The 23751-nt window shown below is 44.5% G+C and overlaps 1 protein-coding gene across 6 annotated transcripts in view; it reads left to right on the top strand.

The window, feature by feature from the left end:
- Nucleotides 1-1994: 1994 nt before the first annotated feature.
- Nucleotides 1995-23751, top strand: part of PCDH7 (protocadherin 7) — a 417383-nt gene continuing 395626 nt past the window's right edge. For all 6 annotated transcript variants that reach the window (XM_081875647.1, XM_081875648.1, XM_081875649.1 and 3 more), the window contains exon 1: nucleotides 1995-5312. In XM_081875647.1, the coding sequence (XP_081731773.1) occupies nucleotides 2133-5312 (3180 nt within the window). In that variant the 5' untranslated portion in view covers nucleotides 1995-2132. The remainder of the gene's footprint in view (nucleotides 5313-23751) is intronic.

Raw genomic sequence — 23751 nt, forward strand, 5'->3', positions numbered from 1 at the left:
GCCTCTCGCTCTCAGCCTACAGTGCACAGGCGGCTCTGCAGCAGCAGCAGCAATAGGGCAGAGTCACCGAGAGAGGCTTCCCAGCAGCTTCCCAGCCACTTCGGGCAAAACTTGATGCTCCGCTGCTTTTCTCCCCCTTTCTTTCCCTCCTTCCTCCCTTTCCCGGGAAGCGTCACGCTCGCCGCGTGTGTGTGTGTGTCTGTCAGAGGGAGGAAAGAGCCGAGCGAGCTTCCCTGCACCAAGCAGCCGCACTTGAGCGAGACGAGCCAGGAAAAGGGGGCTTTACAAACAAGCACAATTGCAGATCTCGCCCGGAGTGGCGGTCCAGGGAAACTACTGACTCGGATCGTCTCTCGTTTGCAACCCGGACTCTGCTTCGATTAAAAGCAATCCTTCTCCAGCGCTGCATTTGGACATTTATTTTGGGATTGGTGTTTTTTTATTTTATTTTTAAGAGATCTCCCTTCTTTCTCTCCCTCCCCCCCCCCTCATTCCGCAGCGATGGATGTAATTCCGAATCGGCGGTGGTAATTCACGTGGGAAGAAGATCCAGTTACATCTCTTCCCTTTTCCCACCCCCTTCTGCCTCGGGTATATATCCACGAGGGGGGAGCCTTAGAATAATCGCCTTCGGGTACACACACACACACACACACACACACACACACACACAGCCAGCAGCCAACCTTTGTGCTCACCTTTGAACTGGGGAGGAAAAGGGGGATGAAGTTCAGCGCTGCTTTCGCTGCATTGGGACGGCAAGAAAGAAGCAAGGGAGCGAGCGAGAGACTGCAATCTCATTTGTGAATCGCTCTCCCTAGTGCTGCAGCCTCCGATTGCTCTAACACATGCAGTGTAAATGCAGGTAAGACGCACACGCACACCAACTGCGGATGCAAAAAACAAACTTGGGACTGTTGTATCGTGTGTGTGTGTGTGCGCGCGCGCGCTCGCGAGACGGGGGGAGAAAAGAGAAAGAGATCTATCTATGTGCATTCCCCCTCCATCCTTGTTGCATTCCGGACGAACATCTCCTGCAGATTTTTGTACCATGTTGCTTTGTGACCAATGACCTTGCGCAGAGTTTTTTTTTTTTTAAAAAAAATATACAGTATATTGAAGAAGAACTCTCCTCTCTCTAGAAGGACCTGAACATTGGAGGCGATCTCTTAAAGATGGATTTAGGCGCTATCCTGACAACCAAAGGGGATTTCTTGAGAACTGATCTGTAATACAAGGCAGACGAAGCAATCCTCCCAAATATCTATACAGCTGTCGCATCACTGGAGACTGGGCATATTTTTTCCCCCCTCTTTATTTTGGGGCTATTTTTACTCTTCCCCCATTCCATCTTTAGCTAAGAGGATTTGGAGGATGCCTTGTCTTTTTCCTTTCCGCCGGACACCAGCGCTCTCTGAATGAAGCAATTTACATTCCACCCGCCCTCCCACCCCTTCGTCGGCGTGTGTATGCGGAGTGGAGGGGGGAGAGAGAAACAGAAGAGCTAATTCCACGGCGGTGGCAAACGGCTAGGAAGAGGCAGGCAGGCAAGCAGGCAGAGAGGAAAGAGTGCGAATTGAACTGGACTGGAGTAAAAAAGAAGGCGGTGGGGGAGGGGTTGGTTGCATCAAATCCCTCGCTGCTGCTGCTGCTGCTGCTCTTGCTTTTCTTGCAAACCTTGCAAAGTGATTACAGTGCCATCGGAGGGGGTGGAGGAGAAGGAGGAGGAAGAGGCGGAACTCCCCCCCCCCCTTCATCCTATCTGCCGAGATGAATCTTTAAAAAAGCAAAATACACTTGCCCGGTGAACTGTGAGTATAGAGCAACTGCAAAAGGAAGGGGGGAACGAGAGGTGGGGAAGAGCCGCCAGCCAACCCCAGATCCCCTCCCTCCTCCTCCCCTTCACCCTTTTTTTTTTTGCGCCAGATGGGATGAGACCCGAAGTTTTCTGCAGAAGCAGGAGGATTTTATAATTGATCACCACCCTCATCACCTCCATCCTTCCCTCCACCCCCCACCCCCTGCCAAACGCCGAGGCATCTTCTTGTTGGCTTGCCAAGGGGGGCGTTTATTGGCACGGGTGGGCAGAGGAAGGTGGTGGTGGTGGGGTCTTTCATTGGGTGCTCAAGAAGATGTGGAAGATGCGGACGCTCCTGGGCTTTGTGCAGTGCTGCTACTGCTGCTGCTGCTTCTTGCTCTTGCTGCCGCCTCCGCTTTGGGTCAGCCTGGCGGCGGCTAAGCAAGTGCTGAGATACCGGCTGGCCGAGGAAGGACCTGCCGACATCCGCATAGGCAACGTGGCTTCGGACCTGGGCATCGTGACGGGCTCGGGCGAGGTGACGTTCAGCCTGGAGTCCGGCTCCGACTACCTGAAGATCGACAACATGACGGGCGAGTTGAGCACCACCGAGAGGCGCATCGACCGCGAGAAGCTGCCGCAGTGCCAGATGATTTTCGACGAGAACGAGTGCTTCTTGGATTTCGAGGTGTCCGTGATCGGCCCGTCGCAGAGCTGGGTGGACCTCTTCGAAGGCCGGGTCATCATCCTGGACATCAACGACAACACCCCTACCTTCCCCTCCCCCGTGCTCACCCTCACCGTCGAGGAGAACCGCCCCGTGGGCACCCTCTACCTGCTGCCCACTGCCACCGACAGGGACTTCGGGCGCAACGGCATCGAGCGCTACGAGCTGCTCCAAGAGCCCGACGGGGGCCGACGGGGCGGGGGGAGTTCGGCTTCCTCCACCTCCGACAGCGCCCTCTACCCCGGGGGCGGCAAGAGGAGGCAAGAGGCCGACGGCGGGGCCCGGAGCAGCGTGTTTGAGCTGCAGGTGGCGGACACCCCCGATGGCGAGAAGCAGCCCCAGTTGATCGTCAAAGGGGCGCTGGATCGGGAGCAGCGGGACTCCTACGAGCTGACTCTGCGGGTGCGCGACGGCGGAGATCCGGCGCGCTCCTCGCAGGCCATCTTGAGAGTGCTTATCACCGACGTGAACGACAACAGCCCCCGCTTCGAGAAGAGCGTCTACGAGGCCGACCTGGCTGAGAACAGCAGCCCCGGCACCCCGATCCTGCAGCTGAGGGCGGCGGACTCCGACGTCGGGGTGAACGGCCAGATCGAGTACGTCTTCGGGGCAGCCACCGAGTCCGTGCGCCGCCTGCTGCGCCTCGACGAGTCGTCGGGCTGGCTCAGCGTGCTGCACCGCATCGACCGCGAGGAAGTGAACCAGCTCCGCTTCACCGTCATGGCCAGGGACCGCGGGCAGCCCCCCAAGACGGACAAGGCCACGGTGGTGCTCAACATCCGCGACGAGAACGACAACGTGCCCACCATCGACATCCGTAAGATCGGGCGCATCCCGCTGCGCGACGGCGTGGCCAGCGTGGCCGAAGACGTCCTGGTGGACACCCCCATCGCCCTGGTGCAAGTGTCCGACCGGGATCAGGGCGAGAACGGCGTGGTGACCTGCACCGTGGTGGGCGACGTGCCTTTCCAGCTCAAGCCGGCCAGCGAGGGTGAAGGGGAGCCCCAGAACAAGCGCAAGTATTTCCTGCACACCTCGGCGCCTCTGGACTATGAGGCCGTGCGAGACTACAACGTGGTCATCGTGGCCGTGGACTCGGGCAGCCCCAGCCTGTCCAGCAACAACTCCCTGCTGGTGCGCGTCGGGGACACCAACGACAACCCGCCCGTTTTCAGCCAGGCCGTGCTGGAGGTATCCTTCCCGGAGAACAACGCTCCCGGAGAGCGCGTGGCCACGGTGATAGCCACGGATGCCGACAGTGGCAAGAACGCCGAGATTGCCTATTCCTTGGAGCCTTCCCCGCTCTCTGCCGAGTCTCCCGGAGGCCTCTTCACCATCGACCCCGATTCCGGGGATGTGCGCGTCCAGGCCGTTTTGGATCGCGAGCAGAGGGACACCTACGAGTTCCAGGTGACGGCCCGGGACAAAGGGGTCCCGTCGCTGCAGGGCTCCACCACGGTGGTGGTGCGCGTGGCCGACCGCAACGACAACGAGCCGCGCTTCATGCAAGACGTGTTCACCTTTTACGTCAAGGAGAACCTGCAGCCTAACAGCCCAGTGGGCATGGTGACAGTGATGGACGCCGACAAGGGGCGCAACGCGCAGCTCAGCCTCTCCATACAGCCCGGGGACCAAGCGCAAGGCGCGCCGGGCATCTTCTCCATCGAGAACGACACGGGCACCATCTACTCGACGGTCTCGTTCGACCGCGAGCTGCAGACCAGCTACACTTTCAAGGTAAAGGCCGTGGACGGAGGAGAGCCGGCCCACTCGGCCACGGCCACCGTGTCGCTCTTCGTCATGGATGAGAACGACAACGCGCCCGTGGTCACGTCTCCAGCCAACAGCTCCTACACGGTGCTGCCGCCGTCCAGCAACGTGCGCTCCGTGGTGACCACGGTGCAGGCCAAAGACGCGGACGCTGGCCAGAACGCGGAGCTGAGCTATAGCATCGTGGGCGGCAACCCGTTCAAGCTGTTCGAGATCGACCCGTCGAGCGGCGTCGTGTCTCTGGTGGGCAAGCTGGCGCCCAAGCACTACGGCCTGCACCGGCTGGTGGTGCAGGTCAACGACAGCGGGCAGCCTCCGCAGTCCACCACGGCGCTGCTGCACGTCTTCGTCAACGAGAGCCTGGCCAACGCCACCGTCGTGGAGAGCCAAGTGGCGCGCAGCCTGCACACGCCGCTGGCGCACGACATCGCCGGCGACCCCAGCTACGAGTTAAGCAAGCAGCGCCTCAGCATCGTCGTGGGCGTGGTGGCCGGCATCATGACCGTGGTCCTGCTCATCCTGGTGGTCGTCATGGCGCGCTACTGCCGCTCCAAGGGCAAGCACGGCGGCTACGAGGCCGGCAAGAAAGACCACGAGGACTTCTTCACGCCGCAGCAGCACGACAAGGCCAAGAAGCCCAAGAAGGACAAGAAAGGCAAGAAGCAAGGCAAGCAGCCCCTCTACAGCAGCATCGTCACGGTCGAGGCTTCCAAGCCCAATGGGCAGCGCTACGACGGCGTCAACGAGAAGCTGTCCGGGGACAGCCCCAGCATGAGCCGCTACCGCTCCGTCAACGGCGGGCCCGGCAGCCCGGATCTGGCCAGGCATTACAAATCCAGCTCGCCTTTGCCCACGGTGCAGCTGCACCCGCAGTCCCCCACCGCCGGGAAAAAACACCAGGCCGTCCAGGAACTGCCCCCGGCCAACACCTTCGTAGGCGCTGGGGACAACATCTCCATCGGCTCGGACCACTGCTCCGAGTACAGCTGTCAAGCCAGCAGCAAGTACAGCAAGCAGGTAAGGCGGATGGAGGCATGCATGGGAAGGAGGGGGTGGGTGGGGAGAACCGTGGGGGGAGCTCGCCCCCTTTACACCCTTCCTAGCCGTTCACAGGCACAGGCTCGCCTGTTGCTCCTCTCCCACAGGCAGTCAAGCCCCAGCCCACACCTGTTTTACAACCACTCACCGCCAGAATCTACCTTTAGGACCAGGTGTATATTTTATGAATTAACATTTCCTTAACTAAGAATCACAGGAGCACCAATGCAAACAGAATTTCTGTTCCCAATGTTAAGGTGCCTTTTAGTATGAAGATCCACCCTGGTTGTGAGGATGGCAGACAGCCTGTTTGAAAAGCCTTAAGACTAAACTGTTAATCTAGATGAAAGGGATACTTGCACTCAGACACACCTGCTATTACTCCTCCTACACTTACACACACGTGCAGCCACTTCTGTAATTTACACCTGTTCTTCCCCTCCCTTTTACAGTCACGCTCACACCTACACACAACAAGCTTCCCAGTGCCTCTCTCATACCATTAGTCTGGAATAATTATAACTCTAAAGAACCAAAGTCACTAACACTAATGCTGATTGGAAGAATGGGCATGCATTTATGGTCAAAAATCAACTTCCTTTCTCAACTTTTACATACACTAGTCTTGAGTGGTTGGGATAGTTAAAGCCAAGTGTGTTAATAGTAAATGATAATTTCAGTTAAATGATTTTCAAAGGCATAGTCAGACCTGCCATAGCCCTCCCATATTTCACAGCTGTTGAAGGCTCACCACCCACCACACAACTATCTGTCCTAAGCAAGTTTTCCCACTGCGTTACACACCACAGCCACTATAGTGGCTTTCTTTCTTTCTTTCTTTCTTTCTTTCTTTCTTTCTTTCTTTCTTTCTTTCACACTCTCTCACACACAGCCAGAAACCTAAATTTCTGCACGCACAATCCCATCTCTTGCATCTAATCCAACATACTCTCATTAAGGAATAGGAATATATGCAAAGTATCATATATATATATATATATATATATATATATATATATATATAACCCAAAATATTCTGGTTCAGTGATTTGGAGAGTCATTTTGGAAAATATAGTAAGGATCACTTCATACAGAACAGAGCAATTAACATGCACTGCTGAGCAAAAAAACCCACCTCCTTTTGCTATTCCTGAAATACCCTGCTTATTAGTAGGCCAAGATAATTGAAGTATGAAGAGGAAACTATTAATTTCAGTTAAATGATCATCGGACTGTGCCTTCACACTGTTTGGCAGCACACGCACACACATACAATGGACCGAAAGAATTAGCAATGTAGGAAGTCAGAGATGTCTCCAGCCTTTGGTTCCACTCCACCCCCTTTCCCCCTTCTCCCATTTAGTCACACATCCAACTGGCACAGAGCCATAAATGGAAACAGACACACAATTGTGCCTACCTACAATTGCATGTGCACATGTGAGCGCACGCAAGGGGGATGGGGCGACATCACACAAGCACACAGAAACACATTCAAAGGCTGCAAAGCAGACAGGGCCAGCTGGAGTGCAAAGCAGCCCATCTACTTGCTGGGTCCATTAGATGCTTTTGAGAGGAATCCCTGAATGAGCATGTGGATCCGAGAATTCCACTGTAGCATCCTCTACAAGAATGCAATGGATGCTGGAGTGTGCTTCTCAATCTGTGAAATTTAGAGTGGGAGTGGGAATCTATTGGGCTGGTGCTGCAAGTAGCTAAAAGCTCATCAGCAAACACAAGAAGCCTCCACTCTGTGGCTCCCCATCCCCATCCGAAGCATCAGTTAGATAGATCAGGTACAGCCACTTGGCCTACCAACAGTGAGAAAATAATGATATGAATGCCTTTCTGCCTTCACAACCTGGGAGTTGCAGTCAGGTGAAGGCATTAGGCTCACTAAAGTTTCCAAGTCCAGATCCTGAGAACGCTTCCATACCTTTTGTGCATGAAACGTTCTTCCAGGTGCAACTTCTTCTCACCACTTTCCACCAGGAAAGCAGCACCTGTTGATACCACCCCCTTCTTTGTGACTCCTAACAGGTACAGGAAGCATGCCAAGAGCTTGGCACTTAGGAAGCCTGGCTGTGTACCCTCTTTCACATATCACCACCGAGGAAGCTACTGCCCGAAAGCAAATGAGCTCTCATCGTATGCAGCCCTGCATACAAGTAGATAGTAGCAAGTATCCTGTAGAAGGGAAAGCGAACCCCATTTCCCAGCTATATTGTCACTCTATCCTCACTCACATGGGCTTGGTTAACCCCAAACAGCTTTTTTTGTTACAAGGTTTCATTCGCACTGTGGTTACTCTTGGAGAGGAAACTGTTGCAAGCCACTAGAGGTAGACACCCAGCCAAAAACAGGCCCCTTGAAATCTGCTGTACTCTGACACTTTTAACATTGTCAAGGGCTAGGCAGCGAGAAAGAGAACAGTTTACCATTACAGTAGGTATGATTTTCTACATAACCAGGGTGTTTTAATCTAATGGGCCATTCAGCTTTGTAGTTGTGAGGTTGGGAAGCAACTGACACTAAACACAAATGTTAAGCACACCAATTCTAATGGGACTAATGCAATGCATGCATGAAAAAGATGCAAGGAAAGAGAGAATTAACTCTTGCTGAAACACTTTTTTCATTTGTTTGGGAGGGATGCTAAAAACGATCAGGATTAAGATCTATCCCTTCTAGCTCTTCCTTACAAATCCATAATACGCTACTCTACATACAGCCCTACCTGTTTTATGATACCTTCCAGCAAGTGGAGTTTTGAAATAGGTTACTACAAATGTGTGGCACCTGCGCTTTAAGCTTAAAACTTAGATGTGATGCAAGGGACTGATTCTGAATCTGCACCCCCCAAAGAGAAGCACTGTTGAATTTCTCACACTGTGAACCATTCATAGGTATCTGAAAAACAAATTTCCGTGCCTTTGGTTGTGACCTACTGTTATAGAACTATCTATTTTGTTTTGAATTAAGGTGGTTTCTCTCTGCTTTTAGCTTGTTGGGAGGTTGTATGCAAAGCAAACCGTTTAACAGTTAGTGCTGTTAGAGCCAAGTTAGGGTAAATATTGTGTTATCTCAAGCTGCATAGCATCTTGTGTGGAATTCCATTATAGAGAAATGCATGCTGATGAATGCAAATACAGTGTTCGGTCACGAATGCAGACACCCTGGTTAGTGTGACAAAAAGAGAGTGTGTGTTTGCTATCTCATTCTTAAATGTGCAAACTTGGTTCAAAAACCAATTTGATATTGTGGGATTTGTTAGCTTGCTTAGCTTGGACCTTTTTAATAAGCAACTTGGTTTTTTGCATTATGTTGGAGACAATATGATGTATTTTGGTGGAAGCATCTTGCATGAGCTATTTGTAATTTGTGCCGAACAAAAGCAGTTTATGTGAAGAATTTGGTGTTTTCCTCCCCACCAAATATTGAGGAGTATATAGAAAGATGTAATTCAAAAATGTATGCAATTTTGCTTCCTACACAGAGCATTTGACCTTTATTTTGTTTTGCCACACTTCAACGTTAGTTTCTCTTAGAAAGAACATTTAACTGCAATTTGGAAATCATTGCCTGAACTTATGTTTTTCCTTACACACACACACACACACACACACACACTTACTTCTACCAATGTTGAATTATGGTGTGAAAGGCAATAGCCTCCCACTCTTTTAGTAGCAATGATAGTAGGATATGGAGTGGTCACTAAATTAATCAGATAGTGATTGCGAAATGGTCATCTTAAAATTATTTAAAAATTGTGAGTAACAGTATTGCTAGCTGTGAATCAGATCAGATTGTGCCAATAATTCAGTGTGTAGAAGAGTACATTGACTTGCATTATTGTGCCAAAACTATTTTGAATGGGATTTTGTTTACACAAAACATTTTGCTAGAATATATGTTTAAGATGCAGGATACTAGAGAAGGCCATTAGAGGAAATTACACATTTCACCTCTGAAAGCCAGAAATGGGATGGAACGGCCTTTTGAGTTCTACTTTTGCTTTCTTGTGTTGACTTTAAGAGAACCCAAAAGGGAGCTCTTTATCCAGACAGTACCGGGTAGATAGTTATTTATGGACTTTGTACGAATAGATAGATAGATGATAGATAGATAGATAGATAGATAGATAGATAGATTAAAAATTCCTATTTCAAAGATTGCTTTAAAAGACAACAGGATGTTGGTACTATTGTACACAATATTCTTGTTCCAATAACATTATTCACATTGTAGTTGTAGTTTTCATTGGGCAGATTCATAAAGGTATGTGCATCTCTTCAGCACACAGATAACTAGCTCTAAAATGCTCTGTTCTCAAGAGTGGATACCAAGGGGAAAGTATGGTGGTTCTAGTTAATTGCAGTTCCTTCTGAATTCTATCCAGAAGAGCCTATCCCTTAATTGACACTTATTCAAAGTCAGTTCTGGAAAATCATACTAGTCTAAAACGTCTTGACAATTTGTGCTTTCCAGAATTGGTTATCACCCAATTCTATATAACACAGAGAAGGAAAATGCCTGATTTGCATAGTAGCAATTTTTGAAATATACTTTACTGAGCACAGTCCAATCTTGCCTTAATTGTTGGCCACCCAAATTCCATATGAAGAAAAACTGCTGATATTCCTGATACAGAGTACAACTTCTGAAAAAGAAACCCATTGTTTTGCAGTTTCCGAAACTTTAATGGAGTTTGAATCAGAGCCCCAGATTTCAATGCCATAGAGCATTTGAGTAAGCAGTTTACTACCAAATACTGTATCTTTAGGGCAGGTTCAATCAGCTGCCCTCCCTTATTGTAGTAAAAGTTCATCAATGCCCCTATAGTTTTCTGTGCTTTGACTTTCCCTGCCTCCATATGACACTTTCAAGAGAAGGTTTAATTAAAGAGTACACTCAGGTATCTTAATGAACAAGTTTGTTCTATAGTCTTCTGATCCAAGCACCATCTATACCGAGGGCTGAGGCTGCTAAAAATCACAGTCTTGACATTAGAGTAATTTATAGATTTTCTTGTTTACAGTTAAGTACTGAACACCTCCAAGAGATTTTTGAAGCCCAATAGGAAAGGAGAGGAGCACCAAACAATATAATAATAATAATAATAATAATAATAATAATAATAATAATAATAATATGCCACCCAGCAAATTATAAAACCACAGTAACACATCACACATTAAATAACATTGCAGTTGTGCAATATCGAGGCATAAGGGGTGGAGGAGAACACACACACACACACACACACACACACACACACAGTGTTGTGAAGTGCAATGCAGAATAAAACAGCCATTGAAAGCTGACTTGATTCTCAATGACATTTTCTTATCCCTCCCCCCATTTTGCATAATGAGCCTAACAGGTGGGGAGTTATATAAATAGTATGTGAACTTTGCAGTCCTCAAAGAATGCCATTTAAGCACTGGTTGATTTATCAGTCACAGCTCTTACATCTTCACAAATACTTAACCAGATGGCATTAATGTTCATCACCTTGTTGAAAAAGAATGTGTGTGTGTATGTGTTTCTAATACATCATCTATTGTCTAGGTGTATTAATCATATCCTAAGTATGGACTTGAAGTATGGAAAAGAAAGAGACTCCTGGTTTTTTTAGCTGACACTTGCATGCTTTACCCGGCCCACAAAGCAACATTTATTTCACATAGGTGATTATAACACTTCTTTGACTGTAGATCAAAGGGCAATCCAAGCAGTGCTTATGTTGAAGTACCATGAACGAGATACATTAATGTAATTAGAATCAGTAATTGATACTATTCAGTGACTGCAACATTGTTGTCAGGAAGTCCAGTCTCAGGTTACAGGACTGTATTACTTGGTGAAGACAGATGACTGCATATGTGAGATCTTTCAATGACATCTCCCCTCCTCCTCCTCCTCCTTCTTCAACAAACCAGCCTATAATTTGAGTAGCCCAACAAACGCATCCTTCATAATCCTAAATACATTGTCCTCAATCCAGAGAAAGTGATTTGTACTCAAGTTTTGTTTTGAAATCCATGGGACTTTGGCATGAAACCCAGAGGAAATATCCATACTCACTTGCCTTGTGGAACATCTTCAGGAGAAGAAAGGGCTAAGGATTAAACCCTACACAAATTGGTATGGAGTCCCTAAGACTGTTGCATGCTGTCTTTTCTATGCCTCCTTTGAGCAACTCATGCAGCCAAGCTGGTGCTAAATGCTGAATGGACCACATCAGCCAGGCCGAGAGGGGAGTCTTGTCATCTGGGCAGCCCAGGACCTCTATATACAATGCCCAGGTTTGCACCCCGGAGGTCACTAGGCAGTTTAACGTCACTCCCAGAGGTGCACTCCATTGTCTCCTGAGACAGACTGGTGCCAACAACTGAGCAAACATTTCATCCTTCTAGGAGCAGCCAGAAGAGAGGGTGGCTGCCACATACCATTCTATATACTATATACTTGGTTGCTGATGGGATAGGGCAGGAAGGTGGTGTGGCGGGGGCTGTTTAAATGCATTGGCAAAGTCAATTCAGCCTTCCCACTAGTTTGTCCCAACCTCACAGACCTCACCTCTCTACTACTCCCTCAGTGTCCTGATGTGCAGGAGTGCTGGTGCTCCTGAGTGGACAGGTTTGCAACAATGCTCCTCTCCATTGGTCACCTGCATTTACACCCACCCACACACCCACACACCCACACCCACACCAAGCCTGTACCCAGTTGTAAATGATGCTTTAGAATGATTTTGCTTTTAGTAGACTTTTCTACAACAAAATGGTGCAATCCCTATGCAAATGTGTTTGATACCGGGATACCAGGCGCAATCTTCATCTTATTCTAGAGGGTGCTATGATTTAAATAAGTTTAGAATGCAAAATTGCACATGCTGAGGTTTGTTTGCTTGTTTGCTTGCTTGCTTTTAAGTCAGGATTGGCAAACTTCTGCCTTTTTGCTGTAACTTCTCAGTAACACAGAAGCCATTGTAATGCATGGAATTGCAGTGGAGGAAGTAGACAAATGTTTATGGTGTGCTTCATGAGTGAAATCATACACCTGGCTATCAAAAGTAGGTCCCTGGAAGACCATTAAGTTCAGGTTCTGAAATTACCTAGCTGTACCGCTGAGAGTGTTGCCCCCTTCTCAGAGAAAAGAATCCCAGTGAGAACTTGGTTGGAGGTGATTGGCATTGTTGCTTTTTTCATTTTGGTCATCTTTGTAAAATGCTCAGCCATGTAGACTATTTGGACTCCCAAGGATCAATATAAACAGGAATTATTAAAATGTCTGATATGTAGCAGTGGTTGCAAATTTATTCACTGTTCTTTGTATTCCCCTTTGCTTTCATAATTCAATAGGGTAATGAAATATACAAGGTGGCATTTTTAGTATAGTTCTTTCACTGCATTTATCACAAGGATTTGCAGGTGGTAACCTCCACTACTTTTGTCTGGAGAACTGTCTCATTGAGTTTTTTATTTGCTTATCATCCTCACCCAATTTTCTTGCCACTATACATGCAACCGTGAATGGGAGGCTATGGTCTTAATGGTTCTTTCCCCCACTTTCTCCCCCAAAACAGATGCCACCTTCCATTTCCTTAAAAAAGGCACCGTAAGCCTTTATGAACTGTATCATCTCTGCTTGGAGTGCATTGTTGCCTAGCTATTTATTATCTTTTATGACTGACTCAGACACTTTTGCTGTTTGGAAAACATCCTTCGTATGGAAGGAGAATGTTATCGTGTCTGTAGGGCTGCAAAGCTTCACTTCTGCAAGAAGGCAATTTGCCAAAAAGAAGAAGAAATAAATAGAAAATTCTTTTTAGAATCTGCTTGGTATGTTGTTTGGTTAGTTTATTCAGTTCATCATATACCAAGCAAACTCTTGCATGGCGAGGATATGGCTATGCTACATTCAAACATGTTATTGTTTATTAAGAAAGGAAAAGAGGTCTATTCCTCCATCAATATGCATTTGGAATCTCCACTGGCGTGAATAGGAGCTAATCTCAGCATTAGAAGGAGAATCAGTGTTCAAAAACAGAGCTAAACTTTCCAGGCATAGTATTCCTTCATGCAACATATATACATATAGCTGTGTACTGAGAATAAGAACAAAAGCAATAATTGCAACATGTTTTAAAAAATTGGTCATGGCATCTGCCTTGAATAATCTTCTCAAATGCATTTAAAGTACTAGATTTAATTTACAATGGAACTAAAGAAGGCTTGCTTCAAGGACGCAAACTTTAAGAGATTTTATGGGTGACATTGTTTGCAGAGCCACCAAAACTGAAGCCTAAACCACCCTGGCTAGGGATGCCATTTCACATTTCGGTAGGAAGAACAATGAAGTTTGCATGTGAATTTGCAGGTTTAAAGGTGCACTCAATAAATATTAAATTGCAAAACAAGCCGAGTATTTAATTAGCATTTTTGAGGAGTGGCATGTTTATAACTCAACTGCAACTATAGCTTTGCTTGCTAACTATGTCTTTGCCTTGCTGCTCTAAGGGACAACCCAGTCCATGCTCCATGCAGCCCTTCCATGTGTGTGTGTGTGGGTGGGGACTATACGAAGAGAGGAGGTTGGAAGGAGTTGTGCATACAGCAGCAGCATGCGAGGGATGGAGAGGGAAGGTGTTTGTTTTTATTAGTTTAGGGAAAGCATGTTTAAATGGATTAGTCAGAAAGATATCTAACCAGTGTACATAATAATATAATTATAAAAATTAAGCAAAACTTTAAAAATACACAAAATAATTATAAGTGAAAGAGATTATATATATAATACGTCTGGGTAAAGGTAAAGGGACCCCTGACCATTAGGTCCAGTCGCGGACGACTCTGGGGTTGCGGTGCTCATCTCGCTTTATTGGCCGAGGGAGCCGGCGTACAGCTTCTGGGTCATGTGGCCAGCCACTTCTGGCGAACCAGAGCAGCACACAGAAACGCCGTTTACCTTCCCACCGGAGCAGTACTTATTTATCTATTTGCACTTTGTCTGGTAGGCTTACTGAAATAAAAAAAAAATAATGAGGCTCCTAATCTCAGGGTCTTGAGTTAGTGCCCCAGGTTGGGCAAAATATTCCTGCAATGCAGGGAGTTGAACTAAATGACCTTCATGGTCCCTTCCAACTGTACAATTCTAGGATTCTAGGATTAGTGCTGCCACACTAAAACATATCTCAATTCCTAGCACACATGGAGTGCGTGTTATCTGGCATATGTACTAACAATGCAAGCTCCACCGACTGAAGTTGTCAAATGGGGCAAGACAATGCCTCAAATAATGTGGCATGTAGACCAAGTGAGTTGTTAAGAAATATAGATGCTCACCTAAGGTTACCACGATTTTTTTCAGTGAATCCGGGGACACTTTTCAACTTCCTACTAAATAGATGGATTTTGTCAGGGGACTGATGTGTAAATCCAGGGACTGTCCCCGGGAAATGGGGATGTCTGGTAACCTTATGCTCACTGGGAGTCAGCTTGTGATGAACCTTTGATGTCATCCAATAAGACCTAACTCCATCCCACTGAAATCAGTGGGGCTTAAAATAGGCTAGCTGAACATTGCCTGATCTGTGCTCAAAGTCTGGGAACTGTTTTACTATACTGTACAACTATAATGAAGTTTATGCAAATTATCCATTACTTAAAATTATGCTCAACCTGAATGCTTTTTTGTAAGCCTTGGTGTGCCTCCTTACTCCTCTTTCAGTACTCCTGCTGTCTGTTGATAGTTTGGCTAGTTAATTTTATGGCAGGCGGTTCTGTGACCTGAAATAAAATCTTGGCTGCTTTAAAGTTTATCTCATAAAATGTAGTGCGGTGTTGTCTCACCATACAGTTTTTTGTCTTCAAAACAACAACAGCAAAAACCTGGGGAGGGCAAGTGGAGAGGATTGCAGGAGCAGCATTGAGTAGCAACCACAAATTTTTTACATAAAAATAAAACTTCACTGTTTTAAATGGTGTACTTGAAATGCTATATTCCAGGCTATTGATTTCAGGACATTGGGTGCATGTGTACAAACACATTAAGGACTTATGTCTATTGTTTTTACACTCCCCCTTTTCTTCTTTTTAAAACTATAATACTAGTGTTTTGTACTGGATTGAAGTTTCCCTGAATTCTTGAATTTATTTGCAATTTCTTCAAGGCATCCTGCTTTTTTGTCTGTGTTATTTTTCTATGAGTAGCTGGATTTTGATATTCATCAGTTTTTCCCCCGTGAAATTGATGTTTGTGATACCTTCAATAGTTTCTTAGAGTTTCAAATGTGTCCTGAGCCCCAGAAGTGTGTAGACTCCTGGAATAGTCTTGCACTTTAATTTCTATCAGTAGGTTTGATGGTAGTCTGCTGGTTCATTTAATAAAAATTGCATTCTTATTATGGAGCATTTTACATATTTGATGCTCCTTAGGTGTTATATTCTCTTTTCTTCTGGAGATGTATTTTATGTTTCTTTTTTATACAAATGATATAATAATAATAATAATAACAACAACAACAACAACAACAACAACAACAACAACAACAACAACAACAATATTTATTACGGCCATAGGCCCATACAGGTAAAAACAACACATAAATAACAGCTTGTGCACATGGGAAAAAAACAGCCGCTAAAACACCACTATAACAATAAAATACTATAAAATAGAATGGCATACTACGCCTTAGTTAGCTTGTAGTAATAATAATACATCAGTTATATAACACTCCTGAATTGTTTGAGGTGTTTTTCATGCACCATATCAGTAACTTTTGCAAGAAGCCTGTGAGGTAGTTCAGAATTTTAATCCTCAAATGGTAGACTTCAGGCTGAGGCCGAAGGAATCAAATAGTGCTCAAGGCCACCACATGAGCTCACATATAAGATGTGGTTACAACCAGGGGACTTTTCAGAACATACTGTTTGCAATTATATTGCACTTGCTTTCCAAAAGGTATGGGCATGGATGCCAAATTTTGACTTTGAAAGTGATGTATTGTAGAACTGTAACCAACCTGTCTTCTGATTCCCTAAGTAGCAAGCCATATATTGAATTGTGATGTGTTTTGCATTTTTCTCCCGCGTTTGGAAAACCGAATGCTGTGATGATGCAGGTGAAATTTGTGGTGAATTATACCATAAATGGACATACTATGTTTCAATAGGGCTGTATTTATTATGAGTTTCTGCGAAACCTAGCCATAATTTGATATGTAGTGTCTATCATCAGGCTGATATATCCTTTCATATTCTTTAACAGCTGGGTGTGTAACCGTACTAAGCCAAATTATTTAGATTTAAGAAGCACAAGGCTGTTGTTGTTGCTTAGTCATTTAGTCGTGTCCAACTCTTCGTGACCCCATGGACCAGAGCACGCCAGGCACTCCTGTCTTCCACTGCCTCCCGCAGTTTGGTCAAACTCATGCTGGTAGCTTCGAGAACACTGTCCAACCATCTCTTCCTCTGTCGTCCCCTTCTCCTTGTGCCCTCCATCTTTCCCAGCAACAGGGTCTTTTCCAGGGACTCTTCTCTTCTCATGAGGTGGCCAAAGTATTGGAGTCTCAACTTCAGGATCTGTCCTTCCAGTGAGCACTCAGGGCTGATTTCCTTCAGAATGGATAGGTTTGATCTTCATGCAGTCCATGGGACTCTCAAGAGTCTCCTCCAGCACCAGAATTCAAAAGCATCAATTCTTCGGCGATCAGCCTTCTTTATGGTCCAGCTCTCACTTCCATACATCACTACTGGGAAAACCATAGCTTTAACTATACGGACCTTTCTTGGCAAGGTGATGTCTCTGCTTTTTAAGATGCTTTTAAGCACGAGGCTACAATCCCTCATTTGATTTTTGCCTCTTACAGCACCTATTTATTATGGTTGTTGTATCCATACTGCCTGATCCCAGTAGCTATCTGGTGTGGTGACTTCCAAGGTCTACTGCTGGCCTCCGGGGACACATGTCTTTTCCATGTAGTTCCGTAATTCCGAAGATTGTGGTTTGGCATGGGACTTGATCTTGCAGCAATATATTAGCTAATGCACTGCATAATTAATGTAAGAATTGTCCCTTACTTGGAAGTAAGTTCCTGAAAAAACCAATTAGCCTTTCTTCCAAATAACATGAAGTTTGAACTGGAATGTTCTAATACTTCCAGCTGATTTCAGTGGGAGTGAAATGCTTTGGCTTAACTGAGTTGTGCATCAATTTATAACAATGGGCCCTTCTTTTCTCTGTAAAGTAAGCTTAATTCCCCCCCCCCCTCATCTTTTTTGTTATATTTCTCTCTCTTTCTCTTTTGGAAATGGGAAATGAAAAAAAAAAGAGAGAGAGGACAAAGCCTTTTGGAAAGTGAATATTGTACCCTTATTATACCACATTTCAGAGAATGGAAGCATTGCATTAGAACTTGCATTTTGTAAAGATCTGAAGTGGTATCACTAAAACTAGTCTTAATTATAATCTGTTCTAGTAAAGTAATACCTAGAAAGAATAATAAAGGCTTACTATTGTATGAAATAGCACGATGTCTCTGTTCAACTGCAGGGTTACAAGAATGACTCTGACTTTAATACAAGAGTCTGAGTGGCAGCTTAATTTCTATTGACCATATAATTTCCTTAAAGGTGACTTGCAAACTCAAAATTACACAGTTCAGGTTAGTTCACTAATATGCACCGAGTGCCCCCCCCCAATAACTAGCATATAAAGGGCAATCAGCATTACTGTCTAGAGACTTTATTACCTTAATCCATCAAGTCACTGTTTGTTCCTATCTTCTTCTGCCAGATTGTACTCAGATGTGCACTGCAAATCCTTGCTGTTTTCCTCAACAGAATTGTATTGTTATTCTGCATTGTATTATTAGGGCACAATATTTCCTATTACCATTGACAGCTGGCAAATCGCAGCCACTTCTCCACCCCAACTCCAGATAAGGCGCATAAGAACTGCCTTGCAGCTGTAAACCAAAGCCCACCATCATGTTTTCAACAGTAGCCAACTAGGTGCTTCTATATAGTTAACAGCTGTTAATCTCTGATCTAGTAACATCCTCCATTAATCTTTGTCCATTAATGTATTTCAGTTTTTTAAAAAAGAAAACTTCAGATCTGAGGTTGTTAATATGGAAAGTATCAAATTCCACCTGAAGTTGCGAAATACATTCCAACCAATCAATCCAATGTTTTCCTCTCCAGCACACCTGTGGAGACAAATATCCAGATTCAAGATGTATTACGTTGTCTGTTTGGGAAACATGTGACTAAGCAGAATTTTATGACTAGGTTCAAGTCTCCTGGCTTGCTGTTACTGCGTCTGGCAATGTCAAAGATGATTTCCCATAGTTGAAAGTGAGCATATATCCTTCAGAACCGCCCCCCCCTCCTGAAATATTCCCACCTAAATGACAATCCTATTAAGTTAGAGTATGTGGACTTTATTACTGACTTCATGGACACAATCAGCAGAAATATTGTTGCTCAGAATCTCATCGCTTGATGTAAACCACCATGAGCAAACAGACTGACCCTATTATGCTACCATGGATGTTGAAGTTAATTACTGACATGGGAACAGCGTAAATCATCTGCTATATTTATGTCCACCACCCCCCTTTATTTGTTGCTGCTTAAACACAAACAGAGAATAATTTTTGTTTCTTGCCATCTCTCTACCTTCATCAGTGGTAAGTGACACGGATCTAGATTTGTGCAAAAATGCTTCTAATGCACCTAATTGGTTAAAATGACATGGGCTTTGTGTGTCTTAACAGCGAGAAATGATCCCCATTCCTCTCCTTTCTTAATCTGGGGGGGGGGGGAGAGAGACTTGAACACTCAATTACTCTCTAATTACATTAGAACTGCCTTACCAGGGAGAGGAAGAGAGAGAACTAGAATGGATTTCTTTGAAAGTATTTATTTCATTCTGAAATCATTTGTGGAAGCACGTTCGCAGGGAATAATTGCACTGGAAACTGAAAGACCTCTCTTTAACCACAGGCCACTAGATGCTCAGCCAGTGAACCTCAGCCCTGATCTTAGGTGATAACTGTCTGATAGATTTAGCCAGCTCATTCATAAGGCTTCTCTGAGGGCAGTTCACACAACTTTGCTCCTCTTGACAGCCACTTGAAGAAAGGCTAAAGTTTGCATTGTCACTTATGTTTACCAATAACCTGCTGCATACTAATTTCTTTTCCTTTCCACATTCCCCTCTTCCAGAGGTCTCCTAGTAGGTTAGATTTTATTCTAAACACACACACACACACACACACACACACACACACACTACAATAATAAAAAACCCAACCCAATGAATAAATGAATAACAAATACACACAATACAATAATAAAAAACCCAACCCAATGAACCAATTAATTACAATTAATAAAGAACCAGAAGTCTACTCCAACCAAAAGTCAGCCCTCAATCATCTCCTAAAAAGGCATATGCCTTTATCTTTCTACAGGCTTGGAGTAAGTTAGCCATGCAAGTCTTTCTTAGCAAAGAGTTCCACAAGGAACATGATACAGTGGTATCTCAATTTATGAACAGTCCTGTTTATGAGCTACAGTATTTACGAACTCCACAAAACCAGAAGTAGTGTCCCGGTTTGTGAACTTTACCTTGGTCTATGAACGGAAGCCAGACGGTGGACGGGCACTGGCGGCTGGAGGCCTCAGGGAAAGCACACCTCGGTTTAAGGACGGATTTGGTTTAAGAACAGACTTCAGGAACAGATTAAGTTCGTAAACCAAGGTACCACTGTACTACTGAAACCTACATTTACTCCTGCTGCCTATAGCGACAATGGCCTTGTTATTTTCATTATTAAAATATTATTGTGCAGAGCTACAGCATCACAAAGCAAATAAAACCAAGAGCAGGGCAAAATACAAAGGTATAAATCCTGCATTAGTAAGCATGCAGAACACCTTAAGAAGCAGTTCTGTAACATCCATTGCAATTAGGATCTCTGTTAAAGGCAGTGTGGCGATCACACAGGGTCCCCGGACATTTAACGGTCTGTTGATCCCTGTGCCACCACTATGATAGCTTCCCCGCTGCCACCAACCCATTACTCTTGGGTAAAACACTGAGTCCAGACAGTTGTTTAAAGTGAACCAAATAAACAAGTTTATTTTATAAACATTAACAAGTTTATGGTTTCTCAGATAATATTCCTGTCAGTATCTTAACTTTAGTTCCTTTACCGTCCTATACCTTCCTAATATCTTCTGACGGATTATCTCAACTGTTTGACTGACTCCTCTGAACAAATTCTCTCACTCTCTCACATCAGACTAGCCCAACCCACAGACTTACCCTCTCTGTCTCTTCTAACTCCAGACTGTCTTCTCAACCACCCTAACTCTAACTCCTAACTCCTCCTCTTGGGTTCCTATTGGTTAGTCATTTTACAATTAGTTAACCCTTTCCTTGTGAACCCAGTATGATGTCACACACATAGGAGGGCAAACGCCACAGGCAGCATTGAAGAATAAGGGCTTCAATGCTCACCTAAACAGCTGTATGGGTGGGGAAAGGTGAAAGTAAAAAAAAAAAAAAAAAAGCTCCACAGTTCTGGAACCAGCAGACCAGCAGGAAGACTCGATGCCTTGTTCCCATCATCTAACTGGTAGGGACTCGTGATTCTTAGTATACAGGCAGGATTATAGGGCTGAAAGCAGCAGAAGTGGACCTTGCCAGTGTGGTGTAGTGGTTAAGAGCGGTAGTCTCGTAATCTGGGGAACCAGGTTCGCGTCCCCGCTCCTCCACATGCAGCTGCTGGGTGACCTTGGGCTAGTCACACTTCTCTGAAGTCTCTCAGCCCCACTCACCTCACAGAGTGTTTGTTATGGGGGAGGAAGGGAAAGGAGAATGTTAGCCGCTTTGAGACTCCTTCGGGTAGTGATAAAGCGGGATATCAAATCCAAACTCTTCTTCTTCTTCTTCTTGCTGCCATGAGGCTACTGTTGCAGCTCTAACCTACTGGTGTGTCAAGGAGAAAGCGAGGTTAGAACTCTTGATGCTGTGCTTGCTCTGTGCATGACATTCTTCATATGGCTGCAGATTCATTTGTGGGACTGCCCACACAAAATGGTAGTGCGCAAACACCAAAATGAGAACTGGACCCCAAAGTGGGGGCTCTGAGACTTCCATCTGGTCTTGGGAAATAACCTGGTCATCTGAGCCACTGACTCAAAATTGTTGCCTTCACTTTTCAGAGCATATTTTGCTGCATGAATAATGACTCAGGTTGAACATTTAACACAGAAATCCAGCATAGTTTTATAGGAACGCTGTGTGCTAAATTTAGAGCATAATCTTTACTCGCCTCACATCAACCATATAAAACAACCGACCTCCTAAAATTTGCCAGTAACCTTCCTCGTGAATTAATGCTTCAGAAATATAAAAGGATGGGCTAAAGATTCACTCCATCAAATGTTTCTAAATGGCTTTATGTATTTGTAAGACTTTATGATCTACTATTGATGCAAATTACCAAGGATAAAAGAAAATCCATCTGTTATCAAAGAAAAAAAATAAATGAAATAAGTCCTAGGATTTGAAAGACTTAGCATTAGGAACTAGGAATTTGTACGTTGTGATGGGTTTATAGTAACTGACAGGATAAAAGACTTCTTTTTGTCATTCACAAAGTTATTTTTATTCAACCTAAATGGAAAATGACGACACTGCAATAGCCTCTCATGTAATATATATTATTTCAGTTACATTTTTTTATTTTCCTTTAGAATTACTTGATTCCTAATTTGACCTGCAACATAACTGGCTTTATTAGTTTTGCTATTATTACACTTACATGTTAATAAAATTGTCTGCAGCTAAATAAACAGCATTTCATTGAAAGACATATGTATCCAATCTACAGGGTATCAGATTACTGGCACAAGAACAGATCTAAGTCTGGTGCCTTCAATCTGAAATTAATTGGACCCTGATAATGGGTTGCCTGTAGGCAATTTGTTCTCAGTATCTTGATAGAATTTCTACACCCCCCTGCCACCCCCTTTCTGTTAATGATAAATCAGATGGGGCTATACTATTGTGCGGTTACTACAATGGACCTTTCTTTTTTCCAAGTGTGTGTGAAATTTTCCCCCTGTGCAGCTTTAACTTCTTTCTTTAGTAACCATAGGACACACCACACTTGGCATTTTTGCTTGGATCCAGAGTTCCAATAATAATAATAATAATAATAATAATAATAATAATAATAATAATATTCTTGAACCCTGCCCATCTGAATGGGTTGCCCCTGCCACTCTGGGCAGCTTTCAACAGAATATAAAAGGACACAACAAAACATATAGCAATCCTTCTACAAGACATTCCCATGGGGTGCGGGTGTCATTATTTTTTACTGATTCCTCCTGCCCCTGCAGCACCCTATGACCCCTGAAAATATGCTGTGATAGCTTGGGGGACTTTTTGGGACACCGTGGGACCTCAAGGGGCCACATGGGAAAAGCAGATTGGTCCAAATAGACTCCTTCTGCCTTCTCCCTTCTCTTTTGGATTACCGTCGTTTCTACAAGTGGAAAGATCTCTTCCGTTCCTCAAAGACCAGGACTGAACTCAAGCCATAATCTTTTGCACCGATAAACAGCTGCTGAACATTTTTATGGCACGTTTAGAATACACATTGAAGCACAGTTTTGTTCAACTTCAGCATAAATCTGTGAGATGTACTCCCATTTCATAGAACATGAAACCACCACATGGATGTGAGTTTAGACATAGGTCAAAGTTAAAGTGGAGCTTACATGCAGATCTGATCAGTCTCATACACCTAAAAAAACAATCAGTGGAATCTTCTCATTGATTAGCATTTGCCTTACGTTTATACTCCCCAAAGTGTTTGCAAGACATCTTCAGTCTCTTCTTCTATGGTGTCTAGTAGCCATTGCCTCTAGCACAAAAGCCAACATAGACTGAGTTAGTAATGAGGTTGGGTGGGGGATATTTTGCTGATATCAACCTACGCCAGGCTTGTTGTTGCTTGATCCACCTAGTTTGGCTTTTTGTTTTTTAAAATATTTATTAAAGTTTTCAAAGTTAATACATTATAACAAGAAGAAAAGAAAAAACAAAAATACAAAAATGCAAAAAGTAAAGACAGTTTTAAAAAAGGAAAAAACAAAACAAAAACACATATAGATTCCATTTACTTATTTTCTTTTAACTTACTTTCCAGACCTCCTCATACCACCCTTTCTTATATTCCAGTTTAAATTGTTTGATCAGCAAATCCTCACCATTAGATCTTTTACTTATCTCAGAACCTTATTTTCTATCTCTTAAGCATTACAGCTGAAAACCGCTTAATTACTATCCAACATCCTTCTAGCATTCCTTAATTTTACAG

Source organism: Podarcis erhardii, assembly GCF_964252035.2.
Source record: "Podarcis erhardii genome assembly, chromosome: 9".
NCBI lineage: Eukaryota > Metazoa > Chordata > Lepidosauria > Squamata > Lacertidae > Podarcis > Podarcis erhardii.